This window comes from Madurella fahalii (genome assembly GCF_045866475.1).
Source record: "Madurella fahalii IFM 68171 DNA, scaffold_4, whole genome shotgun sequence".
Lineage (NCBI taxonomy): Eukaryota > Fungi > Ascomycota > Sordariomycetes > Sordariales > Madurella > Madurella fahalii.
In genome coordinates this window covers 2,854,100-2,868,678 of record NW_027263974.1, presented here as the reverse complement: position 1 = coordinate 2,868,678, position 14,579 = coordinate 2,854,100, and the positions used below count along the sequence as shown (strand labels likewise).

The 14,579-nt window shown below is 54.2% G+C and overlaps 5 protein-coding genes across 5 annotated transcripts; 3 read left to right on the top strand and 2 right to left on the bottom strand.

Annotated features, from left to right (window-relative positions):
- Positions 1–3,375: 3,375 nt before the first annotated feature.
- On the top strand, positions 3,376–4,794 carry MFIFM68171_07821 (uncharacterized protein; the record flags this gene model as incomplete). Its single annotated transcript, XM_071063241.1, has 3 exons — positions 3,376–3,624; positions 3,677–4,210; positions 4,279–4,794. The coding sequence occupies 3 exons, from the start codon at positions 3,376–3,378 to the stop codon at positions 4,792–4,794; spliced, it is 1,299 nt and encodes a 432-aa protein (XP_070919342.1).
- A 785-nt stretch (positions 4,795–5,579) lies between these two features.
- VPS74 (Vacuolar protein sorting-associated protein 74) lies at positions 5,580–6,912 on the top strand (the record flags this gene model as incomplete). The annotated part of the gene is made up of 4 exons (XM_071063240.1): positions 5,580–5,858; positions 5,973–6,219; positions 6,298–6,749; positions 6,823–6,912. The coding sequence occupies 4 exons, from the start codon at positions 5,580–5,582 to the stop codon at positions 6,910–6,912; spliced, it is 1,068 nt and encodes a 355-aa protein (XP_070919341.1).
- Positions 6,913–8,180: 1,268 nt separating this feature from the next.
- On the bottom strand, positions 8,181–9,925 carry MFIFM68171_07819 (Ribosome biogenesis protein Rrp14-C; the record flags this gene model as incomplete). Its single annotated transcript, XM_071063239.1, has 3 exons — positions 8,181–9,653; positions 9,761–9,844; positions 9,905–9,925. The coding sequence occupies 3 exons, from the start codon at positions 9,923–9,925 to the stop codon at positions 8,181–8,183; spliced, it is 1,578 nt and encodes a 525-aa protein (XP_070919340.1).
- Positions 9,926–10,604: 679 nt separating this feature from the next.
- Positions 10,605–12,991, bottom strand: EXO1 (Rad2 nuclease; the record flags this gene model as incomplete). The annotated part of the gene is made up of 3 exons (XM_071063238.1): positions 10,605–12,717; positions 12,772–12,919; positions 12,979–12,991. 3 exons carry the CDS (start codon positions 12,989–12,991, stop codon positions 10,605–10,607), a joined length of 2,274 nt encoding a protein of 757 aa, XP_070919339.1.
- An 850-nt stretch (positions 12,992–13,841) lies between these two features.
- On the top strand, positions 13,842–14,551 carry TMA16 (translation machinery-associated protein 16; the record flags this gene model as incomplete). Its single annotated transcript, XM_071063237.1, has 4 exons — positions 13,842–14,013; positions 14,073–14,160; positions 14,220–14,353; positions 14,406–14,551. 4 exons carry the CDS (start codon positions 13,842–13,844, stop codon positions 14,549–14,551), a joined length of 540 nt encoding a protein of 179 aa, XP_070919338.1.
- Between the last annotated feature and the right edge of the window lie 28 nt (positions 14,552–14,579).

Here is a 14,579-nt window from a genome sequence, read left to right as displayed (position 1 = left end):
TTGGTTGCATAGCAGGCTGCTTTTCGGTCTGGCAGACAGGATTGAGGCGTTTGCATTTGACACTACAGATAACGCGGTTCTTCAGGTGGCTCCGCGGCGACCGGGGACCGGAGGTGATATACACGCATATAATCCACATACTCTGAAGGCGTTTGATGGGAACACTTGGTAGATTAGAGTACATAGCGGCACCATTTACGGCACCACACCTGATACATATGCTAGTTTGGCATGAATCGGTTGATTAGATCTTGTTTTGGAAGACGGGGCAACCAGTTCCGAAGGGTTTTTATTCGTTCTCTTAACTCAACATGAAGTTGAAACTTCAGGGTATGGTATAGAAAGGCTGAATACACATAGGATTGAGTTCTGTTCAGCTGGTTGCCAGTGGAAAATACTAACAACCCCGAGCCGCAGCTCACGCAAACATTTTTAGTCTCCCGAAACCGCATCCCGTTCTTTATACAAACTGGCTTCACATGTTCTGTAAACACAGCATCTCCGTCCCCCGCCTTGACAGGAGACACAAAAGAATCTCTCGACAGGTACTAATAATCAGGTATGAATAAACGCTGGGTGTAGTGATCCCTCTCGGTCTCGGGCGTCGCAGTTCAACACTCTAAGCTGGGCCTCCTAAACACGGGATATGAACGTGTGAGGCTAGAATCGTTTTGCCTACGTCGGGATTGACATAGACCAAAAAAAAAAAAAAAAAAAAAAAAAAAAAAATTGGCGACATCGTTTCTCCTTGTCGCTGTAGTCTCTGGGATAGGATATCTAATAGCGAATTCACTCCAGCTGCGGACGCCGTCCCGCGAGTCGATCCATTCGTATGACCTTTCAGCTCTCTGGTGGGTTTCATCCGGTCTGTTTAAATACGGAGGAAGTTTTGCGGTTTACGCAATTGCTTGATTGATTCTTACCTATACTCTTCATAACTAGGACTGGTGCCGGTTAGCTTGATATCGTGCTGAGAATATCACGCTGATGCGGTATATAGATGGCCAACCATAATAATCGGGCGCAATTGTTTACATCCCATGACTGCCAGCAACCCTTCTGTTCCAAGTTGACGGGCCCACCTCTCCATATCCTCTGAGATAAGGGAAATCTCCCATTTCTTCCAGGAGATTCTGCCCAAACGTATGGATATCCAGGATACTCGGCTTAGAACCCGCCCAATCCAAGTCGTAGCTTGGCATTCTTGAAGCCGGGTTCTGCCAGCGACCAGAGTTGCGGCCAGATGCTTCGAGGATCACCCCTCTTCCTCCAAGTTTGATAGAGCCTCCACTTAGGCCATGGACAAGATGATATCGACGAGTAGCTAGGGAGAGGCATAGATAAACCGCAGCCCAAAAGGACCGCGTACATCTTCATGGTTGTTGCACAGCACTGTCATTGTAGCACAGTGTCCGGCGGTCTGATAGTGCCGTGCCCGAAGGATCTGAGAACTCAACAGTTAGAAGCAACGCGTCGCCATCGGCTGTTCAAGTTATGACTGACAGGCATTGAAATACGGCAATATGGCACCCAACTGCCCTGGTTTCCGTTGTTGAATTCTGCTGTGCCGTATCAAACGCGCGCCGGAACCAGACTGCGTACGAAGCGTGAAAACAACTTAGGCGAGACAGGGAGTGCAGGCGGCCAATGTACCTTATCCCTCGCGAGTTATGTCTTATCGTCTTGATTCGCACAATTCTTCATCACTGCTTTCCAAATCAGCCCTCAGGATGCATCACGTCGAATTCGAATAACACGCTGTTGCCACAACGAGGGCTTGATAGAATCTCTCTAGGTCCTGTTGTTCTGGCAAGTTAGTACTTTCGACTCCTCCAAGTTCAGCTCTTCAGTCGAGGATGCTGACAATCTGGCCTGCATAAGCACTGGTACGAAGAAAGATATAACCAGCGACATTCCGTTTCAAAATGCTTTCGCAGTGCAATCACAAAACTGATAAGTTAGGGTATCATAAGTGGTCCGCTGGTGTAAGAATCAAGGTCGCAGTGAAAACTACCTCAAAGGAATTTATCTGACCCGGTTTGGTCTCGATCGAGGGTTCTTTCCAATATAGCTGCCTCCTTGGTTGAACCTGAAGAGCATGTCTGAAATTGCTGAAGCCGAGTACGAGGGATACAGGCTTATACCTGCTGTCATAGCCGGAAAGGTTGTAAAGCCCAATGCATTGTGCTACTACGAAGGTGACGGTCAAAAGCATTGTTTCCTCAGGTATCTATTTCTGTCGCTTCATCGACGGCACTCGAACTCCCGAAAGACTCCTCCACAAAGTCAGGGATTGCACCAACAGTCCATATCGCTAACAGGAAAGTTTGATTTCTACATTACGCTCCTCTACCGCCCTCCATCAATTGCCGCGGATCGGACCGACAACCGGGAGGCATTCTAGACACGGGCGGCCAGGACTGTGAGCTGACGAATATCGCCGTGGAATTCATCGACAAGGGCAGGCTGCTCCGGCGGCTCTAGACGGGCGGTCGAAACATCCAGATCGATTAAAAGACAGTGACTCCGATGCGGTTTGACCCATGTCCGTTTTATGACCACCACGAATTGGATCTGTAGTGTAAGCAAAGCCCTAGGTACACCGTTAGCCTCCAGGTTGTCTGACTATAACGGGAAGGACGGCGGCGCGTTGGAACCACAAGATTGGAACGCTTTGTACGCTGCGTAAGCACTCCTCTAACAGGTGAGCTCATTCCAGCCACATTCTTGCCGGCATAATATCGTTCCGTTTGAGCGATCATGATCTACCCAGGGTTCTAAACTGAAGTTGGTTACCAATTGGACCTATTGGCTGCCACAAAGTGCACTTTATTGATACGACTTCTGAATAGTGATGTTGATTATCATGATTCCTTCCTAAAGGAAATGCTACTTTTTAAACCCATTTGATTCTTACTATAAGTATATCTCAACGCTCTCTTATGTCACTAACCGACCCCAACGCCTCCAAGGCGAACCCGGCAGTCGTCCCCTATCCTGAACAAGAATACCCATACGCCAAGTGGCGTCTTACTTGCATCGCGCTATCGGCGGGGAGCGTGTTAAACATGCAGGATCTGGTGACAGGAACCGCAGCCGTCTCGGTGACCAACATCGCTTCTGGTAAGCGTTGAGTGTCCGGGGTCATAAAGAGGGGTTCGATCCCGTCTCAGCTTCCTAGCAATTGGTGGGCAGCATCCAAAGAGGGGCCGCAGCAACCTGGGTGAACGCCTCATGCTGCTCAGGTGGAAGCCTGTGAACGCCGCGATTGGGGGATGATGGCCTTGCATTCTCTATACTAGGCACTGTACCTTACGCAGGCGATGAACTACACATCCCCGTAACACAAGGTCGCACCGCCTATCGATCACGACAATGGCTTCAGTCGAGCGGATGACGGCGCTAGCCAAGGAAATTTCCGAAATGACAGCCATCGTCACCAACTACCTCAAGAGTAAAGGCCTCGAAGCACCGTCGTTTGATGTCAATGGGCTTGACCGATTCCCCATCCCTCCGGAAGACGAGGTGCCCTTCAAGGCGCGACTCGCACTCGCGGCGGCTACCAAGGAGCTGTATGACATCTCGGTGGGGCCAAAAGAAGGATTGCGAAACTTAGCCTGGGATGTAAGTCGATGCCGGTGTCCGACACGTATCAAGACTGACACGGCATGCACAGTCCGCAAACAGCCTTTCTCTGCATGCGATATGGGAGTTCAAAGTCGCGCAGGCGGTTCCGCTGCAGGGCACTATCTCGTACGTGGACTTGACGGCCCGGGTAGAGGCGCTGAACGACGGGCTGCCCATCGGAGTGCCCAACCTGCGCCGGCTGCTACGACACGCGGCGACGAACCGCGTCTTCTGCGAGCCTTCCAAGAACCAGGTTGCGCACACGCGCGCCAGCCGGCTGTTGCTGGAGGACGAGCCCCTGAGGAACTGGGTGGGCTTCATATGCAACGATCTGTGGCTGCCCATGGCCAATGTCGTCCGCGCCATGAAGAAGTGGCCGGCGAGTGGCGAGCCGACAGAGACGAGCGTTAACCTCGCCTACGACCAGAGTCTGCCGTGGTTTGACTTTCTTCAGCAGGATACAGCGCTTGCCAACCGGTATAACCTCGCCATGCAGGCCCATGGCGGCGCTGAGGGGTACAGCGTCGAACATGTAGTAAACGGCTATCCGTGGGGGGATCTGGGAGACGCGACTGTCGTGGACGTGAGTTTCTCTTGCACCAGGGTACTTTGAGTGAATTCCGCTGACTCGTTCCCCTTTTCCCTCGCCAGATGGGCGGCAACCAAGGGTATATCTCCTTTGCCATTGCCGAAGCCTTCCCGAAACTCCGGTTCATCGTGCAGGACCAAGCCGGGATGCGCACCCCCGAGACGATAGGCAAGGTCCCTGATCACCTGGCGGGACGTGTCCGGTTGACGACGCACGACTTCTTTACGCCGCAAACTGAGGTGGCCGGGTGCTACTTTCTGCGCATGATCTTCCACGGCTTCTCCGACACGTACAGCGTCCGCGTCTTGCAAGCGCTGGCGCCAGCGCTCCGCAGGGGAAGTCTAGTGGTCATCAATGACGGCGCCTTACCGGAGCCAGGGACGGCGGGCTACCTCGAAGAGCGGGCGATGCGGACGCTAGACTTGTTCATGCAGGTAACGGTGAATGCGCGCGAGCGAGAGGCGGATGACTGGGTGACCTTGTTTGCGAGGGCGGATCCGCGGTACCGGCTCAAGCGCGTGTGGAAACCAGAGAAGAGCGTGATGTCATTTATCGAGGCCGAGTGGACTGGGGAATAGAGCGCTTCTCTTGCAAAGCTCTATTTTTACGAAGCATTGGAACTATTGCCAAAATTACAAAGACAGGGGTTGAGATCGGGGGGTTGTTATCTTCCACAGCAGCCTGGGAATTTCAAGCTCAGCGCCCTCCAACCAGCGAGCTGATGGCTGAGCTCTGAGACGACCCCAGTGTGTGCCTGGCGCACGGTTCTTCGTCCTTGGCATAATTACTACATACAGTACCCCGTTAGGCAGCCCAACGGCCCCAATCGTCCAACCGTCCAACGTTCCATGTTTGGAGTCTTGTTTGCAAGGGGCGGTGCTATCGTTATCGTTGGGGGCCCCACAAAATTCCACTGCTTTTCCGGCAGCTTCTCGCTGCCGTGAACCAAAAAAAAAAAAAAAAAGGAGGTAAAAAAGGGACGAGGCCGCGACGACTTTCGATATCCCGGCGAGGCACATTCACTAGACAAAGGACGTTCTTCCCCAACCCTACCCTATCTGGCTCGAATATCATAATCAGGAACTAGTGCTGCACTGGTGAATAATTTTCCTTCGCAAGTTTCTTCTTTTTCTTTTCTTCCCCTCCCAGGGTTGCATCGTGGCTGAGGGTCCCGGAATTTATTTGGCTCTGGAATGATCCACCGACCGCCGAGCAACCGCCCGTGCTCAGTGAACCCCTAGAATCTCCCGACCGACCGACCACAGCCGAGCGTGAGCCAAGCGAGAGAATCCTCCCACCACGACAGTCCGCCAATATCCAAAAGAGGGACTGCCGCCAACGGGTACCAGCGCGTCTGCAAACCATGGCGACCACCACATCGGGCCTGACACGGCGTAGAGGGGCCGGAGGTGGCGGCGCGGGAGGCATCGGCGACGGCGACGGCAGCAATGGCCTTGGCCCGCGGTCCAATTCCTCCAGCAATGTCAGGGACAGCGCGCCCGAGACGAGCTACGAGAGCGGCGAGAACGGCCACAGGATCGCCTTCGACCCGCGCGACATTAGCGAGAGCGCCGAGCGCAGTAAGCAGCCGAAGCTGACGCTCATGGAGGAGGTCTTGCTGCTGGGGCTCAAGGACAAACAGGTGTGCCAAGCCCTTCTCTTGCTCTAGTTTTTCCGCTTTGCGACGCGCGTTTCGCTTCTGATGAGACGACCAGACGGCTGACGAAGGCTCCTCTGCTCGGGCGGGGTGGAATAGGGCTACCTGTCATTTTGGAACGACAACATCTCGTACGCCTTACGTGGGTGCATCGTACTAGAACTCGCCTTCCGCGGCCGCATCAGCATGCAAAAGACCCCTGCGAGACGGAACTTCCCGCTGCCCGACCGGACCATTGAGGTTATCGATGACACCCTGACGGGCGAGGTGCTGCTCGACGAGGCGCTCAAGATGATGAAGTCGAGCGAGAAGATGAGCGTGAGCAGCTGGATCGACTTGATGAGCGGTATGCAGCGCCCTCACTGCCCCGACTACTCCGACATCGCAATGTTTGACTAACACCTGTTTGGGGGGGCAAAACCAGGCGAGACATGGAACCTCATGAAGATCGGCTACCAGCTCAAGCAAGTCCGCGAGCGACTCGCCAAGGGCCTCGTAGACAAGGGCATCCTGCGGACCGAGAAGCGCAACTTCCTCCTCTTCGACATGGCAACGCACCCCGTGGTGGACGGCGGCGCAAAGGAGGAGATCCGCCGCCGCGTGCGCAACGTGCTGACGCAGCGCACCGTCGTACTCAACAGCTCCCAGTACCTCCCCGAGAACCTCGAGTTCCGCTACCTCCGGACCGTGGCAATGGTGTGCGCCGCGTACGCTGCCAACGTGCTCGAAAACGCGCTGTCGACGCTCGGCCACGAGGCCCGCGAGAAGGCATTCAACCAGACGGACGAGCTGCTGGCCGACTACAGCCAGTGGCCGTTTGGAAGGAAGGCGACAAGCAACGATATCGGCGAGAACTTACCGCAGGTGATTGCCGAGGTGCGTCCGCTCCGTCAACTTCTTAGAAACCAAAAACCCCCTCCAATTTAAAATACTGACTCGTTCCGCGCAGGAAGTCAACAAGCACCCGGATAAGGAGCTCCAGCTTGAAGTGATAGCCGCCTGCCTCTGCGTATTTACCCGCCTCGACTCGCTCCTCTAGTGCGTCGAGGTGTTCGCTACTCTCCCCCCCTTATCTCCCCCACCAAGGCTATCGAAACCCCCCTTGCGGCCTTGCGGGCTTCCGTCTTCTCTACCTCTATTCGTGGCTTAACTCCCCAACCCCGTCCCCTTTTCTGCCGAGAACACCAGGGGAAACTCCCCAAAAGCCAGTCAACAAGTATTGTCTTATTTCTCCCTCTCTTTTTGTTTTTTTTTTTTTTTTTTTTTTTTTGTTTTTTTTTTTTTTTGGAGAGAAGAGACGAGGTGATTCCCATGGAAATGGGGGGAATGAATCGGCCGCGAGACACATCTTCTATACAGCACAGGGCGCCGTCACTGATTCCGGGGGGTTCAAACAGGGGGATGAACTGTACCATGCAAACGGTTTTGCCATCGGATCGGGACTAGATTTAGGGGGTTGGTTGGTAATGGAATCTCAGTGCCAGGCTCGGGTCGAGACTTTGGACTAGCGGTCTCGCCCTGTTAGCCTCTTAGAAGGGAAGGCCCAAAAAAAAAACTGGAACAGGACGGTTTACATGAGGCGCTTTTTTCTTTTCTTGTCGGCCGAGTGGATTGGTCGGGAATTGGGGAGGGGCGGTATATGTCTGCGTGCAGCGGGTTGCTCGCTCCTATCCTTATCCATCGCAAGGGACAGGGAAGGGAAGGGTACGGAGGGAGGGACAGGTTGGATCGCTAGGGCAGGTGGTATGGTATGAATGACAAGGGGGGTCACGGGGCTTTGCTTTTTTTTTTCTCCTTGACACCCCTGATTTGGCTTTTTCTGTCAGGCGGGCGATGGGTTATACTACCTCAGGTGTCGTTCCATTTTGTTATCCGAGGGCGCTCTTGTTTGGGAAACGGAGCAAAAGGGTGTTCTTTTCTCGTTTTCTTGTCCAGTTTTAACTTTTTTTTATTCAGCGCAGATAATTGAAACGGTGTCATGATCCACGGTCCCATCAGAGGCATAACTTGGGTTGAAGTAGCTCGATATATGGGCAGCTTTCTTATGCTCAATAATGTATTTACATGGGAATGTTAGATTGTTCAAGTGAACCTCAAGCCATGAACTCTCTCCTCGTTTTGAATCTCGGTAAGCATTCACGCCAAATGTCGCCGAAATAGAGGAGTACAAATCCCTAGGTGCCGCAATGCGTTCGGTATATAATTACGCCGGACGCCGGTTGGAAAACAGGAGATGGTAATGACCAAGAGGACGACAACGGCGGCGGCGGCGGCGGACAGCAGGGTAGTGTAGCGTCTTGCTGCGTTCTATTTCCTCCCGCTGCCAAAACCGCCTTCAAACCCAGGTCGGTTCTTCTTTTTGGTGGCAACCCCCTTATTCTTCTTCTTGCCCTTGCCGGCAAGCTTCTCCTCCCTGCGCTTGCGGATATTCTCCTCACGCTTGCGCTGGCGTTCCTGGATGGCCGTCTCTACGCCCTTTGTGCGCTCCTTCCACTCGCGCTCCGACTTCTTCTTTGCCTTTTCCTTGCGTTTGAGCGCCTTCTTGAGCAGCGACTCGTCGTCATGCACCTTCTCGCCCTCAGCGCGCCGCCGCGCGGCGAGCCACGTCTCCTTTTCGAGTATCTCTTTGCGTTTGTTCTCGTCCATGCCCGCGATGCGCTTCTTTTGCGATTCTAGCTTGAGAAGTGCTGTCTTGGGGTCCGAGGGTCCCTTCTTCTTGGCGCTGCCGGGCGTCTTTTCATAGCTAAGGTCGTGCGACAACTGAGTCCCATCAGTGAAGGCCAGACGGCCAAAGGCAAAGTTGTTTGCGGTGCGGTCGTCGAGGAGGGGGCTGAGGCCGGGAGAGTTACGCGCGCTTGCCAATGCTTCTTCCCGTTTCCTATCCTCTTCCTCTTTCTGTAGTCGGCGCATTTCCTTCTTGTGCGCCCTTCGTTGAGCCTGCTTCTCGCGCCGCGCTTCGATCAGGTCTTGCCTTGTGCGGATCGGCGTTCCGTCCGCATCCTCAGCTTTCCGAGCCGCACGCATGGCCGCAAGCTTGGCTTCTAGACGAGCGCGTAGGGCGGTGGTATCGGTGGGGATTTTGAGGTATTTGGGCTTTTCTGACGGCGGGACGGCAGATGAAATCGATGTCGTGGTACTGGCGGGTTCAACCGGCTGAGTGTCAAAGACAGGCGAGTTTGGTACTGAATCCGAATTGGACTCTGCTGACGTGCCCTCGTCTTCCTTGGTGGCGAGTCCAGATACATCGATGGGCGCCAGGCCGTCCCCGTCATCGCTACCGGTCTCAGTTGAGGGCTGGACGGGTGCTGCATTCGACGCGGACTCCTCGGCTTCGTTCTCGGAACTTTCTTCAGGGGCCGCCTTAGGTTTCGGCTTCTCTTTCTCCTTCTGCTTCTTTGCCTCCTCCTTTCGTAGCTTCTTGGCCAACTTCTTCTCCTCCCTTGTCTGTTCTTTCTTGCTCAGCGACGTTTCGCTCTTGAGTGGCTCTTCAGAAACCTTTTGCTTTTTTGGTGCAGATTCCTCGTCGGCATCTGTCTTCTGCTTCTTCTTCAGTCCCTCTCCGGGCTTCTCCTTCTCTATCCCAACAATGTCGCTTTCGTCATCGCCCTCGGAGTCATCGCTCTCCTCGTCGGCCTCTAGTTCCTGCAACTTGCGCTTGTTCCGCGCCCGTTCATCCAGCACCTCCTTCGCATTGCGGTTCAACTCGCTGTCGGGATCCAGCTTTCCTCTCTTTGCAGCTCTAGCCTCGTCTTTAGTCTGCTTCTTCTTCTTCCATTGATCCTGTTGTAGGAAATGGGCGCATCAGCAACGGGCTTTAGTGCCGGGTCTGCAACAGGCGCCTGGCCGTCGAGGGCGCAAGCGACGAAGTGCAGTGGGGGAGTGCGTACACTGGTGTCCTCCCCGTAGTACATCTTTGCCGGAATTAGAGAGAGTAGGCCATCAAAGGCCTTTGCGTGATCGCGGAGGCGGTCCTAGCGCGGTCAAGGATCAGAGGATGAACTTGGTCGGATATTGGTCCGTCAGGCGCTTACCTTGAGTGACGTCTCGCCCATTTTTGCGCCCCTTGTGGAAATTCTGCTCTCGAGGGAAGGGCACACGCAGAATTAAGGATTGTCTCGGGGGTTCGACGGGGATGGACTCCCAATCATAGGTTTTCTGGCCGGTGCTTAGGCGCTGGCAGTCCGGCGAAGAAAAATAATGCGGCGGGCTGGAAGCGGATGAATTTTATCGCCGTTGAAATTTTGGCCGACCTGGAGTGTGGGGAACCCAGCCGCCCCACACCCATGCGCCCACCATAATTCTGCCGGGCGGTGAGTTGCGACAGCTATTGAGGGGGACCAGACAATGGCGAGAGAGCCCGAAACAACAATACTCCACGAAAAGAAAGAAATGATGAAACGGAATTTGACAATAGTCTACAACTTCTATTCGTCTAATACTCTGGGTGTTCACAGCCTGCCCTTGAGGTGCATATTCATGACATAAGAACCCCTGCACCTTGGAGTACACCCGCCAGCAGAAAACATCTTCTCAAACACCCTTTATTCTACCATATAGCTGCTCGGAACCCTCGGTTTGCTCCTCCAGACACGACGCCTATAACATAATTAAGAGCCCAGCCCAAGCATCATATCTCTTTCTTAACCACTCAAACGCCAGCCTGAACCCATCCGAGATTGGCTACATCAGCGGCGCTCTGCACATCGGTCCGCTGGTGAAGCAACAGAGAGATCATGAGTACAGGAACTTCGACAGATTCAGCCGTCGGGCCGATGGTGGCGCCCTGGAACCTTCATTCTCGCCATCCTCCTCCTCCTCCGCGTCGCTATCAGGCACAATCTGATCTTCGCTTCCCAACGGCTTGCCTAGTGCCTCGACTTCCGCAACATTTACTTTCGGCAACGGGACGAAAGCTGGGTTGTCAGAAAAGGAGTCCGACTTCCTAGAAATGATCCTCGATATTGGTGTCCGCGGGGTTGACGACGTTGAGCCAGTCTTACCCCGTTGCATTGCCTGCGCTCTAATACGCTGCAGCGGTGTCGACAACGGGACCCGCGAGTCTTGCCGGGTAGTGCTCGTGGGTGTTGCTGTTTGCTGCGTGCTCGAAGCTGGCGTATAAAGGCCGCGGGCGACTCGGGTACGGGGCTGTGCCGTCTCATAAGAAAAATCTTTCAGGAGCCGCCCGAGAGGTGTCATCGAAGTGGGTTCTCGATTCATCGCTCCTCCAGCTTTCTGCTGTTGCACAGGAGATGATCTTGGCACCTCTACCACCTCATCGACAGAGTTGTCATGGCTCTCGGTGGCTGCCTCGGCCGACGCTGCATCCTCTTTCTGCCTCCTCGGAGAAGCTTCCTCGAATATTGTAATCTCCTCAGCCGGCCGAGCGGGCTTCTCAGAGCACCAGGAGCCGAAATCTGGGAGACTCCGGAATGCCTCTTCAACCGAATCATCAGACATCAGAATCTGGTCTACCCTCTCCCTGGCAGGCTTTGGCCGCTTGCTCGAGGAAAAGAATCTGCTCCTCTCCGGCGTTTTGCTGACAGCATCCTCAATCACCGAGTCTTCGCAGAGACGCGCTTTCTTTGGCGGTCTCGTGGAAGGACTCGGATCATGATACACCTGGACTATCGGTCCCGTTGTCCGGCGGCGATGTTGGGAGGACTCGGTCTGGTTTAGGCCAAGAAGAATATTTGAAATAGGCTCGCTCTGCCGGCGGAGTCCGCGAGCACTGCTTGTGTACGGCCGCGTTGGGGTTGACGATGGTCCCGCATCGTCCAAATAAGGCCTTGGGAGCGGGAACACAACCGGGCGAGGTGCGTTTTCCGACCGGTCGGTGTCCGTGTTGGGCTCCACTGCGAAACAGTTTGGATCCATCTCCCCGAGAGGGACCCGACGGGCTGCAAAGTACTGATTGATCGGTTTACCGAGACTCTTTGTCGGCACACTTGGCGCCGCGAGCGCCTGGCTGATGGTCCTTTTCCCCGGCGAAAGGGGAACCAAGATGCGTTGCTTGGTGATAGGATTGATATCGCCAACGGCAATAGACCGGGCCAGTTCCGTCTCTACGGGGGCTCCAATAAACGGCATGTCGTTGACATTGACCGAGGGATCCGGCTCCGTTAACAAAACAATATCCTGTTTTATGGGACAAAATACACGCTGGTGCAGAAAGGTAAGCTCGGCTTGCTTGAAGTCTTCGAGATAGCTGTTTGGGACCTGGTGTTTCCCGCCAAAACGGAGCATCTTGATGATTCGCTCCGGCGTCTTATGCATTCGGATTAGCCGATACGCCTTTTTCAGACCGACATTATTAATGCCGTCTAGGTAGTCGCAGCCGCTGAATATGGCCATATATCGAAACTCGTTGTCGGTAAAGTCGGTAAGCGAGATCTCGCGCACGGCGCAGAAGTCTCTCCGGTTGATCTCGATACACTGACCATACTTGTCCATCTTGGTCAGAAGACGCTTTGCGCCAAACACCAACAGGTCCGAATCTTCGGACACGATGCCGCTAATCAAACCCTGGCGTTCGAGATACACCAGTTGAGCGTCTGCTTCGTAGGGTGCAACGACGTACGGGACCTGGGCCTTCTTGAGCTCCTCGATCAGGTGGCGCGCCATGTCGGGCGTGACATCGATGGCCTTTTGGAGTTCAGAATGAGCCTGTGCTGGCTTACCAGCTCTCAGAAGTTCGAGCCCAATCTTCCTGCTCTCCTCGCGGCGCTTCTCCCGCGAAGCCTCTGTCTTGGCCTTACTGGGAAGGAAATCCCCGTCGAAAACGAGGTATGGGGTTACCCCAAAGTGCTTGAACATCCTAACACGGTGCATAGCGAAGTCGACGTATCTTGCGCGCCGTCAGAACTCGGGTGTCATGACTGAAGCCAATGTGCGTACTTACTTGCGGGTCGGTTTACCCTGGGCTAACTCGATGGCGCAGGCAACGGCGCCTCTGTGGAGCCAGCCATAACCGTCCACGCCCAACGTGTCCCCAGCATACTTCTTGAGTTCGGAGGGCCGATGGATGGACTTAAGTAACGGAAGAAGGCCTGTTATGCCCAACGGGTCAGAATCCTGCACGTCAGCCAAGGAAAAGGCGCAAGTGTACCTGAGATGCCCATCCTTGAGGCCCACGAGAGCAAGAGTGATGCACGTTACAATACGCCCGACGCGGTGGCCTCCGATGCCAAAGTGTATCAGCTCTTAGACAGCGAGCGAGGCCATAGAGTCTCTATGCTTGTTGTATACTGGGATGGGGGCAATCGCGGATATTCTTAGACGCGTTGTGTTGCAGGGACCGTGGTTTCTCCGGGCTGAGACGCGTGTCAGCTCGATTATAATGGCCGAAGAAGTACGAAACAGCAATGCCGCGTAGCAGGAAAAAATTGGACCGAGTGGGACGAGGCCAGGAAAGCGAATGGAAGAGTCGTCGATGTGGATGCTGCCGTTGCTTGGATGGAGAGCCTCCTGCCATCGCTAAATTGAACAGGCAAGCAACCGCGACCGCGTCGTTAGGCCCGTTACCCCCGCGACGGCTCCACCGCCAGAGCCGGCACGCTTTGTTTAAATGAGCGTGGTGCGGGGTCTCCAGGGTTCTGGAAGCCGCCGAACTGCAAAACGGACCAATTGCGTCATATTTGTAGTTCTACATATGTACATAGGCAGGCTCTTCCAGGTGTTATACAGAACATCCCTCTCAAGAGATGCCGAAAACTCCTTTGTTTATGGCGAGGACTCCGGGATTTTCAAAGACTTATGTTCCATGCGACCCCATTCGACCCTCCCGCTATCCCTGCCCTACGATTCGACCAGACCCTGCAGGCACTTTAAGCCTTACCTTATCAAGAGATAACCCCACCATTATCTTTGGTGCACCGCCGAAAAGGCAACAAAAAAAAAAAAAAAAAAATCCCAAGGCGGTGCCTCCCTTAAGCTCCTCATATCGACAGCACAGCTCGTAAGCAACCGACCATGGCGAAGACATTGGAGAAGACGCGGAAGCAGATTGCCAAAAAGCGGAATGGGACGGTCGAAGCCCTCCACCAGAAAAGTCGGGATTCTAAACGGCTTCACCGAGCCCAAGTGCGGGATGACCGCCTGGAGAAGATTGCTGAAGCCAGGCGGAAAAAAGACCAACCTCTCCGTTCGTATCCTAGGCTCGTTTTCCAAGCTCCGTGCATAATTTAACTGAGTATGGCAAAGTAAATCGTGCGTCGTTTTTCCAAGAATTCGTCCGCGAGCATGAGAACAAGCCTCTTGAACTGGGCGCCATTCAATCCAAGATCAGCGAGTAAGTCGTGCGCAACTTGAGACCCAAGATCTGTACCCAGTGGCTAACCGAGGCTTCAGATTCGTACATCAACATGATGAGGAATATGAGGAGGTCAAAAGAGCCCGCCGTCCAGGACGCCCGCCAAGCACTAAAGAAGATCTTCTGAGAATGAAGATATTTGCGCTGGAGAAGGAGCACCGGGATGGTTTCTGTACGCGGGAACATCTTTCAGCGCTAGTGCATACCAGCTGACTATCTCTCAGACATGCCGGATCTCACCACGGAGCAGAACGTCCAGCTGCTGAGTCGATGGGAAGGGTCCTGGTCGTACCTGGCCAATCTTGCCTGGGTGAAGGTCTCGGCGACGGGGACCGTCAAGCCCTCAAACTTCCCTCCTCAGGGTCTCTAATACAGCCATAGCCAGAGAGCAGCGGACA